The sequence below is a fragment of the Erithacus rubecula genome (genome assembly GCF_903797595.1).
Source record: "Erithacus rubecula genome assembly, chromosome: 6".
Classification (NCBI taxonomy): domain Eukaryota; kingdom Metazoa; phylum Chordata; class Aves; order Passeriformes; family Muscicapidae; genus Erithacus; species Erithacus rubecula.
This window is the reverse complement of record NC_136688.1, coordinates 24292243-24315339: the sequence shown is the minus strand read 5'-3', so window position 1 is coordinate 24315339 and position 23097 is coordinate 24292243. Positions and strand designations below refer to the sequence as shown.

Sequence of the window (23097 nt, the reverse complement as noted above, 5' to 3'; positions counted from 1 at the left end):
ATTAGCTTTTATAAACTTGGTTATAAGTAGTTTTTGTAAACACCCCAGAATGTTTTCCCAGAACAGACTTACATTCAAAGAAAGAAGCTGGTAATCTGCCTTTTGTGTTTTTGCTTGGTTTTTTTTTTTTGTGCTAGACATTGAATTGTTTTGCATTTATATTTGTGTTTAAGTGTTGTGATTGTGTTTACTTTAGATCATAGTATTTAACTCTTGGTGAAGTATCTGAAGTTAAATCCAGCAGAGCAGCCTGTCCTGCCATGTACCATGGCTCAGTTTTGTTTTTGGTTGTTGTCCTTTACTGTGGTGAGGGGGAGATAAGAGAAAGCTGCAAATTTTACAAAATCCAGCCTTGTCTGCTGGAACAGAGGTTTTTCTTGAGCACCTTGCAGCCATTGGCATTCAGCTGTTTGGCTCATGTGCACCTTCCACTCTGTACAGATTTGGGTGGATGGGGCAGAAAAGGGGGAGTTAAACTGATGGAGCCGTTCCAGAACGGCTCACATGGCATGAAATCACATTTCCTGTGTTTGCAACACTGGTCTCTCCAGCTGGGTTGTATATACTGAAACAGGTAATAGGGCATAGGATTCATAGAATGCCACAAGAAAAACAGGATTATTTCTGTGGCCCACTTCATTCAAAGCAGCTGTAAAGCCCCAGAAATATGCTGTTCCTTTTTTACCCCCTTTCTAATTTATGAATCTCCCTAACTTTGAATTATTGCATGAATTTCTGTTAAGGACAATACTTGTCATTTCTGCTAATAACATAAATTCTTGATTGCAAAGGGTGGGACTAAAAATAAATAAATAAATATTGGCAAAAGGAAAGGCAGAGCAAGGATATTACTCTTCTAGCTATGCTGTCAGTTGTGTATTAGTTGGCACAAGGCGTAGTTTATCAAAAGGCAAATTTTCTGTGCCTGGTTGTTCATACAGTGTTTTTTGTGATGTGGAGAGATGTTGCATGTCTGCTTGGTTTGAGTCCAACCAAAGATTGTTTTCTGCTCCTACATATCATAATGACTTGACTTGTAATATTGGATCCCGTGGTAAGGTACTTGAACTGGGAATTTGGGAACAGGGAGAAATGTGAACAAGAATATTGATTATTATTATTTTACTTGTAGGTAACAGCTGTGCCACTGGAGTTCTACTGCAATGACCGAAGTGCAGAATACGAGCGCAGGGCACTAAGGGAAGGAGGAAGTCTTGAAGCAAAGCAGTGTGTACTCCATGGATCCCCTGAGCTAGCAGCTGACTGGCTGAAGCAGTGCTCCCAGTTCTTCCCAGAGCACCCAGGAGGGCTGCTGGGGATCAGGCCTCAGAATGGCTGGTCTTTTATCAGGATACCAGGTAAGTTCCGAGGTTGTAGTGGAATGGAGATGAGATAAATAAGAATGTTTGTTATTTGGTGGTAATTTATGCTTGGTTGGGGATGGTTATGTGTTTGTTTTTCCTTTTGTGTGTAAGTTAATCCTGGTATCTTAAAATGCACCATGATTTTGTATCCTCTGTCTGAAGTAAATCTTTGATAGATGTCAAAAAAATCCAATGCAGTTTTTCCTAATGCTTAGAAACCTCTCTTTGCATGTCAGTCCTCCAAATGAGATAAAGAGATCAACTTACTTACTAGAGCACAGTCTGATCTCATGAGCAACTGCTGTCTTGAGGTTGGAGACAGGAAGATTGCATGAAAAGTTAGAGGCATACCTTGCCTCCTAAGGTGTTGAAAGAGCTTTATATTGTCCTAAAAGATCTTTTATTGTCTGCCTAGTGAGAAGGTTAAAATTACTTGTAGCAATCTACCATGAGAAGGATGAGTCTGAGGACCAAGTTCAGAGGAAATTTGCCTGGAAAATAAGGCATGAGAGATTTATTGAATTTCAAGTGAAATAAAGAAGTCTTATTCATATTTCCTTGTAAAGTGGGAAAAAGGTATCAGTGTACCAGTAAAATAAATCTACTTTGTTTTCTCTTAGAATTAGACTAAAGTAATCCAAGATCTCAATGCCAGTAGTGTGGTGATTTTTGTGGGCCAGACATGCTCTAGCTGTCAGAAGATAGTCCTGAGCAATAAGCAAAATTGTGCAGAAAGTACTAGAGATCTGATAGATAGCCAAGAGGAAAAACAGCTTACACTGCCAGATGCAAAGTTATTCCCAGACCCTTTTGGGTCAAGGATGTTTGGCAGGGGAAGTTAGTACAGTAAAAGGAAAATGGCCTTTTGCTTGCTATAGTCCAATTTAAGAAGGTACTTTCTTAAATGTTTGGAGTCATTTGAAGCACATTCACGTTTGTACCTAAAGAAACTGTTTTTCATGAGCTTGCACTGGATTAGTGCTCAGTCATAGATGATGATTTTATAATATCTTCAGGAATTCTCTTAATTGTTTGCCAATTATTTGGAAAAAGAAATTCTCTGTAGCAGAAAGGTGGGAAATATTGGAGAGATAAATTAAGATAGAGGACATGGATAGAGAAATGCAGAAAAAAAGCCAATGCAGAAAAGAGACAGGACTGCATTCTCTTGAAAGGCTTCCATTTTATGCTGGGGACTTTGTTCAGCAAAAAATTTTAGAGAAATAAGGTTAGGGTACAAGAAGCTTTCAGGTGTAAAAGAGCAGGTGCAAGGTTAGGCAAATTGTTGTCAAAGCACAACAGAATTTGGTTGAGAAGGAGGTTGGGGTGAATGTGTTACATAAAGCTGGCTTAATTTAGGAAGAGTTGAACCTAGAAGTGGGGTAAAAAAGTAGTTTTGTACAGTTGTTGTAATTAAGTGGAAAGTAGCATTCAAACCTAAACTTAGAATAAGAGGATAGGGTGCACACCACAAGACAGCTGTGTTCATAGGTGCAGAAACAGGCACAGTGCCTTACAGAAAGTGAGTGACGTGCTGAAGGAGGAAGCCATTTGCAAGGCTAAAGTCTAGCAAATGTCAAATGGTCTGTGGCAAATAGGTGACAAGAAGAAAAGAGGGACACCTCTCTCTCCTAAACACTGATCTATCCGCTCCCAGACTCAGCGTTCCCAGTGCCCTGGCAGCAAGCTCAGCTGTGATCACTGTGGGAATCTCTTGAGGTTTTTCCTGTTCTTTGAAAGAAAAATGGTCCTGGATTAAATGGCAGGAAGTGTCTGAGTCCTTTTAGTATCGATAAAAAGCACTGGCCTCACTGGCTGTTTACTGTGAGAGCCAGCTAGCTCCTCACTGACCCCATTGTGCCGTCAGGAGGGGAACCAGGGGTGTCAACTGGAACCCAGGCTTTATCTCTCTTTCCTCTGCTTTTTGCATGTCCAGAGGCACTTTTTCTCATTCTCCAGAGAGCGCTGAGCCCAGCTACAGTCGTGAGCCACAGCTCCTGACAAAGGTTATTCTGAGTCATAATCATTTCTAACTATTCTTCCCAGGCCCACTGTATCCCCTTGTAGATAATTTATGTCCATATCGTAGCGTGGCTGGAAGCAGTTGAGTTTGGGGTTTTTTTTCAGACTGAAAGCCATTTGATCTGGTTCATTTTTCTTGTTTATTTCATTCAGTGCTGAAGAACCCAAAAATTGTGTCCTAGGGAGAGCTCTTTGACAGTGCAGTATAGGATCTCTATTTCTTGACTGACTTAAAGTTTTAAAAGTTTCTTTTAAATAGAAAAAAAAAAATAAAATCCAAAGAATTTATCATTTGAAGTTGCTGCTGATCATTAAAAGTAAAAACATGTAGAACTGCAAATTTTGAAAATCCCCATTAAAAAAAAGTAATAGTTTGTCTTTTCCTTCTCCCAGATAAGAGAAAATTATAAGTGAGAGAAACTAGAGGTGGAAAACGCAGGGTTTTTGTTTTTTATTGTTTTGCTTAATTTTGGTATTTTTTTGGAGATGGTATGAATAAAGTACATTTTCTGGAATTTGTTGTTTGAAGCACTAGGTGGCAGGCTTTCAGCATGGATGAATGCTTGATCTTGGAAAACACAAAGGCATCAGGATGACATGCTTAAAGGTGCCAGATTAAGGACAAATTATTTTCTCTTCCAGAGACGATAAATCTTTTTTGGTAGTACTATTTTGCTCTCCTAGTAAAACCTCAAAAACTTTCTCACAAGAGCAGTCTGCTCTCCTACTGAAATGTTGGATGACTTATAAACGGTTAACAAGTTGCTAACTTTTCAGATCATCTGCAAATAAATTCTTTATTTGTAATTTGCATTTCATTGCGGTTTAAAAATAGTAACTTATACAATGGAGACCTCAGGAGCCAGCAGCAAAGGACACGCATCATTTCCAGTTAGCAAAGCTTAATTCTACCTATTCATGCCTCTCTGAGGAAAACGATAGCGTTTTGCTTTTGGAAACTTGCTCATTTGTTAACCTGATCCTGTCAACACTGATTTTTGAACAGACCCTGTTGATTCTCTGAGATAGCTTTTAGTTAATAATCTTGTTAGTTTGTCACATATATCTAGACTTTTCATGTAGCTTCATTCAATATATTTTTTTCTGAAATAGCAAGCTGGCCAATTAGAATGAAAACAGAATGTCATAGCAGTGTTTATAATTAAAGGAAAGAGTAACATTTTGTATAAAGGGTAAATATTGCTGTTGTACAGAGGTTTTTAGCTACCATAGGTATATTTTTAAACCAACTAGCTGTAAGTAATTTCCATTTTGCTTAATTGCCTAAGTTGAAAATTCATTTTTCCTTAGAAGAACACACAAAGCTATTAATGATTTATATGTAATTGAGACTGAATGCTGTTCTAGAGATGAGTGCATCATTATACATTATGTTGCACTTAGAACAAATGCAGCCTGGTGTGTTGGCTTGAGTTTTCCTTACAGTATTTCCTTAGCTTGGCTCTCCAGTTAATGCATTCCCTCAGGTAGTTGCTAGCAGTTCAAGCAAGGATGTGGTACTTGCTCTGGGCAGAGCAAGAGCATCACTGCCAAAAGGAAAAGAAAAAGGGGGAAAAACAGTCACTATCTAGATAGGCAGACAAACAAGAAAGAGCAGACTTGACTTGTCTTGTGTTCTCAGCTGGTGAATTGCAGGTGCATGGCTCTAAAATTACCAAAGGAGAGAGCATTGACAGTATTGATTTATAGAGCAAGTGGAATAGCTAATTATTTTAAACCGTATGGAAGCTCACAATTTTTTGAATTTCAGAAAGGAGACAGTGGGTTGCATTTTTTGATGTTCTGATGTAGATTCCATCATCAAGTCCATTACTGATATTTAAGCTAAAGATATTTTTGAAGGAGAGCAGCTTTTTTCCTGTGTTTCTCAGCAAGCTTGTAGCTGTACTTGCAGAAATTGCTTACTACTCTGCCACATCACTGTACATCTACCACATCACTTATGTACTCATGGACTATATTACCTGCTGTGCTTGTAAGATCTTTTAGGAGTGCTGTTATCTGCTAGTATGAACCTGCTTTGGGTTATGTTAAAATGCATGGTGGCCAGATGAAAGAATTATTTTTGAATGTAACTTTTTTTAATTGCGATATTGGGCAAGACAGTTAACTGCCTTACAGAAAACAAATTTTCTTCAGCCCATGAGTTAATTCATTCTATGAAGCAGGATGTGTGCAAAAGTGTTACCTGCTAGACATTAGAGAACATTACCTGCTAGACATGTTGAAAATACTTGGGTTCTGTACTAGCCTGCACCATCTGCAGCTGTCAGCTTTCCGTTTTGGCTGTAAACCTAAGTTCAGACATCCAGAAGAATAGAGAATCATCAATGGCCTTTCCAACAGATAATTTTTTGGAAGAAAATTTCTCTTCATCCTCTTTCAACAGTATTGTATTGTTTACTGAAGTTTATGTACAGAATGTACAAACAGGAAGATCTCCTTCCTGAAAAATACTTCATGAGCAGTGCTGAAGTAGAGAGGACATGAAGTATAAAATCTGAAGTGACTGAAAAGATTGCCATCTGGAAACATTTCTTAAACAAAACAAAAGAAAAAAAAAAAAAAGAAACAAAGAAAAGGCAGGGAAGAACCAGGCAGTGCTGTAATGGGATTGTTTTACAGTGACCTAGACAACTGTTCTTTTCTGGGGCCTGAGGGCTTTGGTCTGCAGAGGATAAGTCTAAAGCTCAGCAGAAGGTATCAGCAAATGTGCAAAGGACAGCATTTTCATGTGTGACGTGGCAAGTATTTCTTCAAGTGTCAAGGCATATAGTGATTGTTGATCTGGTCAGAATAAAACCTTAAATAAAGGGTATGGCTGTCCAGAAAAAGGATTGAGCACTTACTTGACATCAATCTGTAATGAGTTTTCGCCACATGTGGCATGTCCATGTGATCCCATCCCAGCAAACAAAAGTTATTGTTATCATTGTGATTTTAAGTGTCAGCCAGAAGGGATGTTGCAGTTTCTTCCATCCCACCTCCTTACTTCAGAGATTATAATGCAGTTAAGTGCTAGGAAAACTTAGAAGATAATTTATTGCATGTGTCTGGATTTGGTTTATTAGTTACCTGCTTTTCTTCTATTTCTTTTTAGATAAAGAGAGTCTGATCACTGACAGTGGAAAACTTCATGCTCTCGATCTTCTGTTGACACGGCTGAAATCTCAAGGACACAGGGTTCTCATTTACTCCCAGATGACTCGGATGATTGACTTACTGGAGGTAGGAGAGCTATAGCTGACAGAAGATAAATTATGAAGATGGAGATTTAGCAACACTGTTTTGGAGAAAGTACAATAACTTGGATGCAGCAAACAACATAAAATTACTATATCAGAGGATACCCAGTTTATGCATTATATGAGACCATAAGAACTGCCATACATAAGGACCAACCTAGTGTTCAGCACTGCTGTGTAACAGCAGGTGGTATGGGGAAGATGTACAAGAATAGTGATATTTCACCATTATTCACTCAATTTCCAGCAGTTTGTGGTTCAAGGGGTTTCTGAACCAATTATGCCTCCTATATGGGCAGTAGCCTGACATGGATTGTCCTTCTGTGAAGTTGTTCATTTGCATCTTGACACCTTGTTAAGTGTTGGTATTTGCACTGCCCTGTGGCAAGGGGTTTCATGGCTTAATTATCCTCCTTTGCTGGTTTCAACTGCTTCCTTCTTTTTTTTATTTGATACCTACTTGCCCTTCTATTGGAAGGAAAAGGAAGATCAGTGGTAAATTTTACAGTGTTTATGTTGCTTGTAATTTCACAGACTCTTACCATTTCCCTCTATTACCTGATTGCTCTGCAGAAGTTTCGTAAACAGTGAAGAGGTTCTCTGGCATAGGATAGGAAAAAAGTAAGGAATGAAGTAATAATTTAAAAACAGACATGCTGCAGACATGGTGCCTCTGAAGAAAAAAAGATAAATCTTTATTTGATGAGCAGCCATGCCATCAAAGAGCTAGGCTACTGGCTTCTCCACAATAAACTGAAGAGAAAAAGTGAGAAGCCTGAATCAATAGCTGCCTAAGTCATGAGTTCTGTATAAACAGGAGTGTATTTTAAAGTCAGCAGTTAATAGTTCAATAACAAATCACAGGCTGAATTTTGTTTTTGCTGCTGTGAGGAAAAACAGAACTTGCATGGTTGCAATTCTATATTTTGGCACTTTGCCTAGCATTGCTTTGTATGCCTCTTTTTTTGGCAAACGTTGGACATGGTGTAGGTTTGTTGATACCCTGCATTACACCATGAAGCTGTGTTTAGTACTTCTGTCTTTTCTCTTAGCATTCCATTTGAAAGACTAGTAAGCATACCATTTTGCTATTCCATCTCTTGAACATTCAACTTCACTTGTGTTTTATTATCCAAAGAAGCCACCTACAAAGTCCTCTGTTTTTCTTTCTCCCCACCCAAGTAACAGAAGCTGAAGTTAAGCAAGCTAAAAATCAAATAAGGACTCGATTAATAAGAAAATCCTTGCAAAAGCTGTGTATCTGTAGATATTTATTTTTTTTTCCTGATCTATCAAAATATATCTGCCTACTTGAATATGAAAAAACACAGGATGTCTTTTTAAACAGTATTTGGATTATATTGCGCTAACTTAATCTATGCAGGGCAGAGAGCACAAAGCACATTGTTTACAAAGTTATAAAACCCTGTTTGTTTTATGTAGCTTCAGCTGAAGAGTCACTGCGTAATTCAGCTATTATAAAATGGCAGATATAAATGCAATGAGGAAAATTGTTGTCTTTCAGCAGAAGAGGATAAATTATAATTTTGCTATTGTTTTCTCATGCAGATGTGTATTTCATATTTTTGAAATTTTTATTTCTTTTTCTCCATGTGATTGGTTTCTTCAGTAAGAATAATTGTCCACAGTTTCAGTGGGAATCAGATTATATTCATGAGATGAGGAGTCAAATTATGCTCTGCATGAAGTAAAATTTCTTGGTTATCCTCTACCAAAAGTTAATGAGTTGTGTGGAAACATAAGAGTACTCAATTTAGACTGTGAAATAATACGAAGGGAAAATATTTTCCTGAGAAAGTATCAGTGTGGAAGCCCAGAAGAGCACTGACTCTAGCAGCACTGCATTCTTACTATACTAAGGTCATTGTGTGTTGTTTGTTTCCTGTATAGGTGCTCTTGCAAGGGTTTTTCATTGTTGCCCTAGGCTGATGCTTCTGGTGGCTTGGTGACCTCTTACACTAACTGGCAGGTAGATTTTTCTAGCAGGTCCAATACAAGGATCTCTATACAAGGCTGAAGCCTCCCTGTTAGGCTTCCCCCACCCCACTGCATCCCTTGGGGGTAACTAGAAAAATGAGTCATCATTGAGTGCCTTCCACAGTTGCTGTAGAGACTAGGTATATTTACTTCTAAATATCTTCTCTCTTTAGCTAAAAGCATGCCATTTCTATGAGGGATCAGAACACTGAACTACTGAGAAGTGCAGTATGAATTGCAATGTGGAACTTTTTTTCTGAATTGAATGGGTGTACTGTTAATATTTGGGAAAGTACTGCACAAAACCAGTTCACAGCAAAAGGATGTTTCATATGAGCACTGTTACATTACTGTGAGATATCCACCTTGAGCAGAGGAAGGTGGATGGAGGCAGACCACAACCTGTTAAATGATTAGCTAAGGGCTAATGTACAAAGCTAGTTTGCAAACCTGGGGGAATAAATGCCAGTACTGCAGGTGTAGAATAACTTGTTCTTTTGCATTTTATGCCTTTGTGAAAATGTCTGAAATCTGGAATAAGGATGAATACACCTGATGGAATGAATGAAGTTGTTGTCTTGTTGTACCAAAGTTTGTTTAGAAGACAGATACTGAAAAGATGGTTACCAGATGAGGGAGGATTAAATCAAGATCAAAAGATTGAATCATCATAAAGACTGATAGAGACAGTAACAAAGAAATGAAAGGAAAAGTTTCTTGTGATAATAGTATAAGATTTTATTAAATCTAGAGAAAAGGTGGCATAGTGCCTAACTGGCAACTCTGTATCTCTGGTTTTAGTTGATAAACTAAACGTGTCATAGAAATTGAATAAATTAATAGTTAATTAGGATTTGTTTGTCTGTCTGGTGCAGTAGTTGTTCTCTGCTTTGAGCTTCTGTTGTTCTACTCCAGAAACCCTACTAGCCATGAGCTCTGTTTCATAGAGGTAGTTCAAATGTGGATTTGGCCATTTCCAAGCTGTTTTATTTACCTTATTTTCTCTTCCATCTACCTCACATTGAAGCCTGCTTCCCCTGCATCAGTCTTTTTCTCATTTTCCTTACAATATGGCTGTTCTTTCACTATTTCTGCAGAACACAAAGGGACCAGGAGCCCTGAAGGATAGGTGGAAAAGAGAACTGGACATGGTATTGTCAGAAGGTTCATTAAAGTGAACACAGCACATGAGTTCTGTGTCTGCTGAGCAAGATGAATCCAATAGTTCTTGCTGCTAAAGCACTATCTGTTCCTTTGTGTCTTCATTTGCACTCATGTCATCTCAAAAAGACTCATGCACACCAGTATGGTTAAACCTAACTCATGTAATCAGTGGGTGTTGTGTCTTGTCAGCCAAGCAAGGGTCCCATTGTTTAAGATACCCTCTGGGGTATCTTTCCAGAGAAACTCTGTGATTATTTGAGCTTTGTATGTAATTCAGATTTTATTGATAGTTGCACAGGTATCAGAAATTGCTGAGAACCTTAGAGCATGAAAAATGTGTCTCAAAGGAAAAAGCCTTTGCTTACATCATTCCTAGCTGATGCCATTTGATTTGTGCCTCAGGCAGTGGTTTCAATTCTGCTGCTTGGCAAGAGCTATGGGCTGACACACCAGTGTAATGTTCAGTGTTCTTGTATGCAAGAGATTCACAGGCTCTTCACTGCTGAGATGAAGCCTGGGCAGACATTATACAGAACCAGGTTTTTAAAACCAGCAGTCAAATGGTATAAAATCAACAGGGAGCAGGTGCAGTTGGTTTGTTTGGAAAGGTTTGCTTGCCCAGTAAAAACTTGGGGTTTAGTAAAAGTTTAGACTCTGTGAAAACAAACTTCCCATTGTAGTGATTTTTGTTTACCTGATTATTTATAGGAAAAGGCATGTACCAAGTCTATAGTACATCAAATGTATCCTCAACTCTGAACTGACTTTGTCACTTATCTTTTCTATGAAATGCAGAAGCCGATTGAGTATCTTTATATTCTGGATTGTATTATTATCAACTATTGCTTACAGAACATTTGCTGATGATGCTTATGGAACCTTGTTGTAATTAGCAATCCTGCTTTTATTGTGGGGGGGCGGGGGGAGTTCTGAATGAAACAGGATTTAACAGTTTCAAGAACAACTGTATTTTTTTTGTGTGTCTGTTCTTTGCAGGAATACATGGTTTATAGGAAACATACCTACATGAGACTGGATGGCTCTTCAAAGATTTCTGAACGAAGGGACATGGTTGCAGATTTTCAGAACAGGTAATGTATTCTGCAAGATGTGTTTGTGCTAAATACATGTACCTAGGAAATTGGTGTAAGATGTAGTGAAAATAAATGAAATCTGCACTTACATTTCCTTATAGCAAATTGACCTAATTTATCTGAAACAGTTTCTTGGTTGTTTGCTGACCAGTAGTCAGTGGTGTTGATATGAATCTATGAAAGAGTAAAGTAGCACATGTCCAATGGTCATTAAATGCTTTGACAATTGACACTGTAAAGATGAGATTGAAAATCTTGCATATGCTAGAGTACTGAAAGTGACCTAGTTTTCTGCAAAACAAACCATTTAACCATATTTTACTTAGAAACCTTAAACTAGTATACAAAAGATAAAATGGGGATTTTATTAGCTAGGAAGGTAGGGTAACTCTTCTCATTTAGTAAGCCAAAATGGATCCTGGCAATTTTAATAAGCAAATCAGGGCACATTCCTTATAATGATTGAATTTATGGTTATTGAGTCTCCTTTTAATCATGGGATACAGCTTGATAGGATGTCGTTTTGGTACGGTAGTTCACAGTAGGGTTGTCCTTCCTGTATGTTGACATGAGCTTGTAAGGAGGTCCCTTTCCTATTTCAATGGGGTTAGGTTCATAGATAGTTGTTTGCAGGGTAAAAGCAACATTCTATACCTGAGAAAATTCCTTATGTTATTGGTTCCAAAATATTGTAGCCAAAGATAGGAGTCAAGGTCTTTCAGGTCACTGGTTCATGAGACTGAAGGACCTGAAAGATTGTGTTGCAATGATGAGTTTTCTAGTGATCTTGAACATGTGCAGTGGGAGTATGAGTGGGAGGACCATGTAGTACTTTTCTTTCTGCTTGTTTCCAGGTGAAAGTTAAAAAGAAGTGAAAAAATGGTTTTATTAATGAATAGAATTTGTTTTTATTAATGGGTAGAACAACTGAAGAAAAATAATAATTTCAGCAGGAAATCCCTTTGAAATGTAGGTCAGCCAGTCTAAACAAGAATTCCTATTAAACATTAGTTGAGTTCCTCTTGTACATGATTTACTTATGAGAAATATTTCCAGGAAAAAAAGCATGACTGAGACTAAACTATTCTGCAGGATATCCTTGCAAGGTGCTGAAAATATACTGCTATGGGATGATAATTTGTTCATGTAGTCAGTGGCTCTCTCCACTTTCCTTCCCATATGGCATATCCAGAAGCATTTTACAGCTGGGTGTTGAGGTCTATACTCATATCCCAGTATTGTTAAAAGAGAACAGATTACCTGGCCAAGGATTACCTTCAGTGCAAACAGGCACCTGTTGACTCCTTTGGCTTTGTTACCTGCAAGATAAAGTCTGAAGATCCACAGCTTAGTTTTAGTTCCTTCCTGTTCATTCAGCAGGAGTTTCTGGTACTTTACTGATTTTACATCTGCTGAGTTGTTCAGACAGTGTAGTACCAAAAGGATGTGGCATCCCAGGCTGTCTTCTCTTAATCAGAGGAGGACAATGTGTCAATGTCTTTGGAGTCCTTACTAGTGTACTGTCTTCTTTGTTTGTGTCAGCCTGTTCACAGATCCATAAGATGTTGAACACTTCTAAATACTGCTGACCCTGCAGAGACACTGGTAAAACCTTAGCAGAAACTTCAATTTTGCTGTTATCACTTGAATTTTCATCAGTGCTTGGTCATGCTACGTATAGGCTTGTCTCCTTGTTTGTTCTGTTCAAAGCACCAAATTTAGAACAGAACTTGCATCGGCACAGTTCTGACTTTTTTTCTTTCTTTTTATCAGTTGAGCATCATTAAGGCAAGATTTCTTTAACATGGGGTCAGTTCTGTGAAACAATAGACTGTTCTTTGTTCTTTGCCTATATGAAATCTTAATTTCCAGTGTGGGCAAGATAAACAAGCCCTGGGGGTTTTTTTAATTCAAATTAATAAACTGCTATTCAGAATTGGGTGTTGACATGTTCAGACAGTTCTCATTTGTAGATTACCTTCTTCCACTCTTTCATATGTTTTTTTTCCTTGACTATGAATGAACAACACAAAGTGTTCTGAACTGTTCAAGTATTAGAAATAGCCCTGATTGCTTCTGTGGTTATTCCTTGTTCATGCACAAAATAAAGGGGTTTAATCTCTTTCCTTTACAGGAATGATATTTTTGTCTTCCTGTTAAGTACAAGAGCTGGAGGCTTGGGCATTAACCTTACAGCTGCAGATACGGTAGGTAAAATTTAGTAACAATTTACATGGGAAAATGGGTCATTCTGTGCAAAAGTTGTTACTCTCTTGCTCTTACTGATCAATATTTTTAGTACTGCTATTCACATTGTGAAATTGCATAGCCTGTTTACTTTGTTATTTGCAGTGTAATCTTGATGATAAAGTTGTAGAATATTGGACATTTTGGTACACAAGTTTTAGTTACAGTTGGAAATTTCTTCCTAATCCACACATACAGAGTCCAGGAAGGAGTTGGATTACTGAAGGGGTTTACAGGTGCAAATGACATTTAGATGAAATATTCACTATATGAATGACCCTTTGCTCCTAAGGTCAGTTGCAAAGGAACCAATGGCATAGTTTTGAGTTACCCTTTTTTCTGTGCCCAGAAGAATGAAACAATGCCTATAAAAGTAGGAAACCATTTGTCATTGAGGATCAGCTACTCAGGAAGGATAAATTTCTTCCCCTGAGGTGTAAAGACAGAATGATTTAGGTGAATTGCAAGGATTTGTACTCTGAGGCAGCTGCCACTAATCACTAGGGAAGGAATACTGATGAACCATTCATCTTTTCATTAACAGCTATTCTTGTGCTTCTAACCTGCCCCTGGTGTGCTTGCAGATTTGATCTCAAAGTCTGTAGCCACATAAACCCAAAGATCTCTGAATCAAAAATATCCTATCATATCTTGCTGTCAGTCACAAGAAATCAGAAGAAAACAAGTATGTGTAGGATTTTCAGGGTTTAAAAGAAGAAATAAACGGATGGAATCTCAGGCAGGCTCTTTACATGAGAACTTTTAGGCCTGTGTTTTTCTGTGTAATTTTCTTAATACTTCACTTTGCTGTCTAATATTTTTTAAATGCTTTTGGTTTCTATGCTTATTGTGCTTAAAGGACTATTAGAGTGATAGTGCAGTATTGATTTAATGTAGCATTTCAGTTTATAGTCAAAGTACTAAAAATGTTAGACTTGATCTAGGTTTTGAGTAAAAATTGGAGTATTACTTTTTGCATAAAATTTCGATGAGGGTAACACTAAAATCTATCCATGATGTGGTTAGTCTGTAATTAATTGCATGACAGTGATTTAATGTGATAACAAACTTAGGAATTTTGTGCCTCCCAGTCAGGTCTGTTTAAAAAGATATTAAAGATGTTCTGTGAAGTTGAAACATTCATAGTGTCAGTTAGTTTGAATTCACCTGAAATACAATGGAAGAGACTTCACAGGACTGGGCAAGGCTGGTGTAACAAAGTCTACAGCAGGGCTGTAATTCTGTGAAACACGATTGAACTTTCATTGTTACCAGTATATTGGATTTCTCTTTGTTTAATTGCCTGGTGCTCTAAACCTATGTTTTTATTTAATCCTTTGTGGTGTTGCCTTGCAGGTAATTTTCTATGACAGTGATTGGAACCCAACAGTGGACCAGCAAGCCATGGACCGGGCCCACAGGCTGGGTCAGACCAAGCAAGTCACCGTGTACCGCTTGATTTGTAAAGGCACCATTGAGGAGCGCATCCTGCAGCGGGCGAAGGAGAAGAGTGAGGTAGGAATGACAAGTTACAGAAATGGTATCATAAAGCACCTCTCAACATGAATAAAAAATGTCTGCTGGGAGACAGAAGAGAAGGCAAAAAGAAGTGTCTTTGTTCAAATATATGTCACTAACACAGCAGCAGTCCAGTGACTTTATATGAACTGAAAAGAAGCTAATTATTTACAGTATGACTTCATGAAAACTATTTCTTATGTTGCAGTGGAACTACTCAGGCTTCTTTAAGGCTAGAGCTTCTGTCTTTGCTGTGTCACAGTTACTGATTCCTCTCATGTTACACAACAGCTTTTACAGATTTTTTTAAAAGATGTTTGGAAGGTAATCAAGTGGAAATTATTTGAGGTGTGAGTGTTGCCAGAAAAACTCAATGTCCTGCAGTGTCAAGCAGTAAATGTGCTAGGAACTTTAAACCTCATGATACTTTATTGGCAAGAAAATAACTAAGGAGATTGATGTTTTTGGTAGCACTAGGTGCACTATATACAACATTCAGATGTTTTGTGTACTTGGAGTTTCTTCTAGATTTTGTCTTACTTGGATGCTGTTCATGATGTTGCAGCAACTGAATGCATTCACATTTCATTTGTTGAAACAGTTTTTTCTGAGATACTGCATTAGAGGTACCTGAAACCAGTCTACAGCTGGTGAAAAGCTTATTTTCTTCTATTAAGTCATGATTCTTCTTAGTTGATGGGTTTTTTTAAATATAGTTGTAGTAATAGAGGTTGAGTGAATTGCTTGAACTGCAACACTGACTCAGGATGGAGATGCAGTTTTCAGTCAAGGAGACTAAAAATGTTGCACCTTTAAGAATATGATCTTCATGATCCTCTGTGCAGTTACTTGAAAATTTGAATGGGCAAATTATACCTGAGAGGGCTGTTGCTGTATTTTTGTTTTGTTTTGTTCAACAGTGTATTAATTAATATTATTACAATTTGCAGTTTATTACATACTGCTTCATAAAAAAAACTTTCCATAAGGGATGGTAATTTTCTGCTTTTTTTCTCAGTTGCTTCTTGTATTTTGTACCCTGAAATTTTGCTACTAACTTTGGTATGATAGAGAAATTGGATCAAGTCTGACTTAGAGAGATGTACTTGCATAATTTTTGCAGCTGGCTTTCAGTCATGGGTAATGAGAAATGTTTCATGGCTAATTTGACTAATTTTAGCTTTTCTTCACTTGTCTTTTTCCTTCTAGATTCAACGGATGGTAATTTCAGGTGGAAATTTCAAACCTGACACCTTGAAGCCAAAAGAGGTGGTCAGCCTCCTGCTGGATGATGAGGAACTAGAAAAGAAATGTATGTGAAATTGGTGTTTCAGCAGTTCCTCCATTTTCCACTTCATTGCCTTGTGAAATCTGTGTTTTTATCTCTACAAACACATGTATTGCTGATAACAACTTCTGTTTCCTGTCTCTTTTTGTATTGCCAACTCTTGTTAGTACAAGCTGGTTTGATATCACTGCTGAGTTGAATGAAGTTGAGCAAAATGAGACATGATGATGTGATTAAGTTTTTATTGGCATTCATTCAGGATCATTACATTGTTCCTGAATGACAGAGCTTTGACAAGAACTATGTAGGTCACGACAAGAAAAGTAAAAGTGCTGCATTTCATAATATTTTTGAAGTTAGAGGCATACTCTTTCATGTTGCTTGAAAGAAGAATTTCCCTGTAAGACTTTTTAGTGACTTGGAAATAGTTTTAGTGGAGGAATGTTTTCAATGTATTTTAGTTTCAATACAATTGACTTTTCTTCTCAGTTCTGTTAGAATTAGAACTTCTTGTAAGATTCATAAAAGGATAGGAACTATCTTTCCAGTGCTGACAGCTTTGTATTTCTTTTCCAACAGTGCGTCAGCGTCAAGAAGAGAAGCGACAGCAAGAAGAAACAAATCGCGTGAAGGAACGTAAACGCAAAAGGGAAAAATATGCTGAGAAGGTACTTTGATACAGAGAGGCTGCCTGTGTCAGAGATAGAGCCAGAAGAGCTTCAGATCACTGTTAGGGAATGTGGAAATGTTTTATGCCAAGTCTTAATGAGTAAACCTTCTTGCCTTTGCTGTTGAAAGTCAGTCTGTGGCTGTTCCTTACACAGAAGAGGGATATTACAGAATAAGTAATGCATAGTTACATGTATTTTAGTCATTAGCAACTTCTGAAATAGGGAAGTACTGCCTATCCAAACAAACTTGACAATCAACTGATCGTTAAGTTGGAGACTTGATCAAGATTTTGTTCTGCAAGGACAAAAGGGGAAGCACCAAACAAGGATAAAATCCACATGCCTATGAGGCTTCTGCAGAACTAGGGAAGATCAGTTTGTTTAAAAAGCATCACTAAAACCAGTTTATGAAAATTCTGAGATTTTAAGACAGTGAGGCTTTGCATTGATTAATTGAAACTTTGTGTAATGGTAAAGAATCTCAAGCTCACTCCAAAAGGTACTAGAAATCAAAGTAATTTTTTATGGGTAATACTCCATCATTCCAGCTATTTTATGAAGAAAAAAAAACACTTCTGAAATCTAAAGAAAGAGCATTAAAGGGATCTGTTACCATCTGTTTCCTTCAGAAACTTGTTTTGGGAAATTCTTCATGTGGCATTCCTTGAATTAAAATACTGCACTAGATTTTGAGATTATGGGTTGTTCCCATTCTTCTGTTTTACTGCCTTTTCATTCCTGGTATTACTTAATTTATTTCAGAAGAAAAAGGAAGATGAATTGGATGGGAAGAGAAAGAAAGAGAACACAAACCTCGTGATCCCATTTGTTCCCTCAGCTGATAACTCCAACCTGTCTGCTGATGGGGATGACTCTTTTGTTAGTGTTGACTCTGCCATGCCCAGTCCTTTCAGTGAGGTAAGACTCACCACTGCTTTAACCACATACTGTTTCAGTTGTGACCCTACGTCTTGTAGGATTCTTGCTGTCTGTTACTTTACCTTTTGTAGAGCTTTGGGTGTGTGGGGAAGTGATATGTCTTAAAGGTGAACCATGCAAATGAAAATAGTTTATTGAAAATGCAACAGCTGCTAATAAGCACCCATACAACTCCTCATATTATTTTATATTCTATTATTCCCCTCTTTCTTTACTCTCTGCCTTCCTTTTCTTTCAGTGAATTTATTCCTTGGCTTTACTCCCTTCCAGTCCATAAAATTTTTCTACTCTTACCTGGAGTCCCACTTTCTTTCTTTTCCCTTTTTCCTGCCTTTCTGGTGCTCACATTTACAACCGTGTGCCCCCTCCCATACCAATATCTTCCATAGCAAGAACACTTGCTCCTGAGTCAAACAGTATCCCTCAAATAGTTCCTTGACATTCAGTGTCTTTGTAAGTACCCCTCACTAGTCTCATCTGTCTACATCTCTGCTTCCTCACTTGCATCTGAATTATTGTGGTTTTTCTCCTCTGGAATTTAAATTACAAATTCTCAGTGGACGCATCTTATTTTCCTTCATCTGTAGAATCTGAATCTATAGAATCTTCATCTGAAGAATCACAAACTGTTTTTGGCAGCAAATGTATTTTGTTCTGTGCCATGTCAGTTAAGATTTCTTATTGTACTGTATTGTACTGTTCCTTTATTGATCAGGATTTTTATTAGCAGTAGTAGTGGGTTAAGAATCGTATTTTCTCTTTTGCAGTTGAAAATGCAGAGTTGAACAGCAATTTACTTAATTTTTTGCTGAGCCAATTAGTCTTTTGCTTCATAACTTAACATGTATTTTCATTAATTGAAATTAAATAGTGGGTGGAGTTAAAATACTGCTGCTTGGCATGTAAATAAAGTGTGGTGTGATCAGGCAAATGATGTATCCTGCTCATGCTGCTATTGTAGAGGAAATGGGAAAGAATAAGTACCAATTACTTGTGATTGCATAGGTTTTGAAGATCTTACTATCTTTGTGCTCTTTCCTAACCTGAGAAGCTAATGGCTTTGTTTTCTGTCACATGTAGATATCCATCAGCAGTGAATTACATATGGGCTCTATCCCTCCCGATGAGAGCAGTAATGATATGCTGGTGATTGTGGATGATCCGGCTTCTTCAGCACCTCAGTCAAGGGCAACAAACTCTCCTGCTTCCATTACTGGCTCAGTTTCAGACACCGTGAATGGTAAGTACTCTTGCCTTGATTTATTACTAACATTTATTAAACCTTGACTTTGCATGGCTAAGTGATAGGTTTTCTGTATTTTACCCATGATGTATGATGGGTTGGCAAGATTTGGGGGAAAAATAATTGCCTTTATGATTCAAAGTTACATCTGATTTGATAGGAAATCTGTTTATAATCTGTCATTCACCATACCTCTTTTCTGTGTTAGTTACTTCCAAATGTTGTGTCCTTTGTTTCTATGTTATGCAGGGCTCTTCGTCCCTTAAGTTTGGTACCATAGTACAGACAACCACGGAATTATTAATCTCTAAGCTTTTCCTTGAATTTGCTGTTGGGTTAATAATAGTTTTCTGTCTCCAATGGGTGGTTGGAGCAATTTTTTTCAAGTGCAATGTAATTTTAAATACTGTCAAGTGGTTTTGACGAGTTTCTTCAGAGGTAGTAGATGGATGATAACTGCATCTCCATCTTCAAATAAGAAAATGCATCATCCTGAAGTAGAACTCAGAATCCTCCACCTCTTTGTAGGCTGGATTCATAGTAGCACAAGTAATAAGATACTGTTGCTGCAGAGTGAAGTTTTGTATACATAATTTCTTTCCATGAGACCGCTGCTCGTTTACAGTCTCCCTGTTACTGTAAATGCCACACAGGAGCAGTATTAATGTAACCGGTAGGCAGCTTTGATGCTGCGCTCCCTTGTGAGGCATGTGGAACACTGTGCATCCTTTCCTCCTTCAGGTGTTTCAATGCAAGATACATCTCTGGCCGCGAGAGGCCAGTCGAACCGGAACCGGGGTCGTCCCAAAGGTGGCTCCAAAGGCGGCACTGGGAAGGGCAGGAGCCGCAAGTCGATAGCGGGGAGCGCGGCGGCGATGGCGGGGGCCAAGGCGGGGGCAGCGGCCGCCTCTGCGGCGGCGTACGCAGCCTACGGCTACAACGTCTCCAAAGGTACGGCACAGAGCACAGCCAGCACAGCCTGCCTGCGCCTGTGGGACAGCTGCTCCCTGCCTGGCAGCACACGGGCTCAAAGTGCTGGCATCCATTATATCCTGAGATCCAGGCAGTACAAACTGGGACATGGTAAGGGTGTGAGAGGATAGCCAGTTTTACCTCAGGTGATCTTGAGTTTTGTCTGCCCCTTGAATTATCTCATACCTAGTGTTTTTCCTCTTTTTTTTTTTTTTTTCGTTTTTGTTTTTGTTTTGGGGATTTTTTTTATGTGGTGTTCAGGCAGATCAGATAGTGTTGTTTATGCCATGGCTATGGCTGTGGTTTTCCTGCATTGCATCATGTTGAAGTTAGACTATCGCATTCCAAAACCTGCTATACTGATGGTGATTGAGCTGCAGCTTTACTCCAGGTGAAGATAGCCCAGGGTATAACTGTAAGATGTTTTGCATCTTAAAGACATCCCTCTTCATTACACTGTCAAAAGTCGTGAACGCCAGAGTAGTCTTAGGACTGATTGTTAATATATTGTCTGCTGTTAAAGAACTACAGATGGAATAATATGCTTATGTAGAATGTGATTCTCTTTTCCATTGCTAGGCATGTCTGCAAGTAGTCCTCTACAAACAGCAATCATTCGGCCTTCTGGACTTGCAGATTTTGGACCTTCAAACGCCTCTTCTCCCTTGAGCTCCCCTTTGAGCAAAGGAAACAATGTCTGTGGGACCTCCAAAAGTTTAAACCTGACCAGCAGTCTCATATCAGAAACTTCAATTCGGAAGCAAAGCAAAGGTGCCCACACCTCAGGTGGTCGGTAGTAATTTTGAACCCCCAAAGCTTGTCAGAACTGTGTTGGCTTTCAGAGTAGACCACCCTGCCAGTCAAAGGCATGCTAAGAAATGCCTTGTTGCTGTCCAGCACATGTGTGCAAAGAAAATCAAAGCACAGTGGGAGTGGGTGGTTGATGTGAGCACTTTGATTATGTGTATTCCAAAAAACTATCTTTGCAGACTCTGCAAGAAGGAGGGAAGGGAGTCTGGGGTAAGAAAGCATCCAACTACTCCATGCAATATCCTGCAGCTGTGTGTGCTTGAAGTCACACCAATATACTTCCTCTCTTGGAGCCTGAGGTGGAGCCCAGCATTAGTTTTGTCCTATGAAATCAGTATTTGAACCCCAGGAGAATCCTGTAGAGTCACAAGACATTTCTGTCCTGGAAGCTAGTCAGTGAACATGCAGGAGTAATTGGAGGCTATGCTGAAGGTGATGTGTGATCAAAAAAGTTACTGGCTTCATCTGTTGTAGGACTCTGGGTTCTTTAAAGACTTGAAATTCAAAGGAAGGTTTCTCAGGTGGTTTCCAGGGAGCAGACTCTCTTCAGCAGCATTTGTCAGGAAGATGTTTAGAGCTGCAGAATACAGGGAGTGCTGTCAGGCCTCGTGAGAGCAGCAGCACAGCCTCTACTTCTAGCAGTGGAAGAAACCACAGGCCATTGATTGGTTTGCATTTCAGAGTTCTCATCAGCATGAACACTCACCATGTTCACAATGATTTCTCTCGGTTTTGAGGTGCGCAGAACTCCTAAAAGCTTAGAAACAGAATAATGCTCTATTTGTACAGATCTCAAGAAGGAGGAAAACTGAAGTGCTGAGGAGGAGTTTGTGCTGCTTCTCTCACTGTGCTTTAGCAGCACATGGATCTGCAGCTTGCAGTGCTGTGAGAGGAGCAATGAAAAAACAATCCTGAGTGAGAGAAGACTGTGCCATTCCCCCTTCCAGCCAAATTCTAGGAAAAAAACTGTCTCGTATCCCAGCCATCCCATTGACTGTTCTTGCAATGTGTTTTCCCTTCATCTTTGTGATCATCACACATACTGGCGTGGTTGAGTTCACTGCAGTGTGCGGGCAGTAGCCGTGTCCCAGGAGGCTGATAGAAGGCAGTGATGCCAGCACCCATCCATGTTCTTGTTCCCTGGTTGCTCCTTCCCCGTTCTTGGTGCACAAACCCTGCCCGTAGCCCCTTGCTTTGCTGTAAGCGTTGTCTGCATTGCACTGAGATTTAGGTTGGGACAGTTGTTCTGTCTCACACATTGAATTAAGAGGCTCTTCTGCCGGGGCACTTTCATCCCTTGAGAGAAGCAAATTGAGTTGCAGGTCTGGGCTGTGACAGTGGAAGATGATTTCTTTTTTTTACTATTATTATTTTTTTTCTGACCCCAAATCCTTTGCCTGGCGTCCTACAGTGTAGAGCAAGTGCTTCCTGTTGGTTCTGCCTCTAATTTGCACACCTGAAAATAGCAGAACTGAGCTTAGTTAGATTGATTTTTGAACAGATTTGCAGGGGATAATTGAGGGGGAAGTGATGTTTAATTAACTCATTAAGACTTCCCCCTTCCCCTTCTATTCACATGTATATATGATATTTAGAGGGAATCAGACAAATGCCAAGCCTTTTTTTCTCGTTGAATGTGCTGTCTATTTTTGTAACTGAACTTGTACATATGTATAAAGAGAGACACATCTTTCTTTTACTAACTGGAGGAGAAAATCTTAAATAAAATGGAGTGAGATAATTTTATGTAAATCAGTGTCTTTGTGGTTTTTATGCATGTAGCTGTATGAATGAGAGGATTAGGGAAGAGAGCATGGAGGGGTGTGCATCTGGAAGTGCTTCTGGAGACAAACACTGCTCCATGTAAAGCTCTAGAGTGTCTGTGCTCTGCCAAGTATCATGTTTGTAACCTTCTTCAGTTACAACTGTACCCTTATCACATGTTTGTATTCACTGATTACCTCATAAACTATTTTGGAGTAACTGTGCAGCAGGTCACAAGGAAACAGTAGTAACTGTAATATATGTAATTACACAGTACCTGAACTTCAGTGGTTGAATTCAGTACAGTTGATTGTTGACACATCATTCTCTTCTAGTTATTTCTTTTTTTTTCCCCTTTTTTTTCTTTCCAGCTGGAGTTAAAAGGACTTTTTTATGCACAGTCTTGATCTCCAAACTGCTAGACAGTTGCATTAAGTGCAACTTAATAAGTTAAGTGGAGAGAAAAAAAAGTACAATTTGAAAGGCTTGCAAAAATGTAACATGTACTATTGCATGAAATACTTTTGGAAGATTAAATTATTGATATTTAAAACACTGATAAGTATAAAAATAAAAATGTATTTAAGAGTATAAATATAGTTAGAATATATTTATAAAATAATTTTTTAAATATATTTAACTTAACATAAAATTTAAAAATATTAAAAATAATTTAATCTTCAAGAGAAACACCAAATGACATCACAAGTTGTGTCAAAAGCAGTAGTAGCTCATCT

At 38.5% G+C, this 23097-nt stretch overlaps 1 protein-coding gene across 2 annotated transcripts in view; it reads left to right on the top strand.

Moving 5' to 3' along the window:
- The window catches only part of INO80 (INO80 complex ATPase subunit), a 61858-nt gene extending 39510 nt beyond the window's left edge, over positions 1-22348 (top strand). For both annotated transcript variants that reach the window (XM_079308500.1, XM_079308501.1), the window contains exons 26-36: positions 1133-1358; positions 6508-6635; positions 10811-10905; positions 13043-13115; positions 14512-14670; positions 15883-15985; positions 16541-16629; positions 17395-17550; positions 18652-18811; positions 19556-19765; positions 20366-22348. In XM_079308500.1, coding sequence (XP_079164626.1) covers positions 1133-1358; positions 6508-6635; positions 10811-10905; positions 13043-13115; positions 14512-14670; positions 15883-15985; positions 16541-16629; positions 17395-17550; positions 18652-18811; positions 19556-19765; positions 20366-20583 — 1617 coding nt within the window. In that variant the 3' untranslated portion in view covers positions 20584-22348. The remainder of the gene's footprint in view (positions 1-1132; positions 1359-6507; positions 6636-10810; positions 10906-13042; positions 13116-14511; positions 14671-15882; positions 15986-16540; positions 16630-17394; positions 17551-18651; positions 18812-19555; positions 19766-20365) is intronic.
- The last annotated feature ends 749 nt before the right edge of the window (positions 22349-23097 follow it).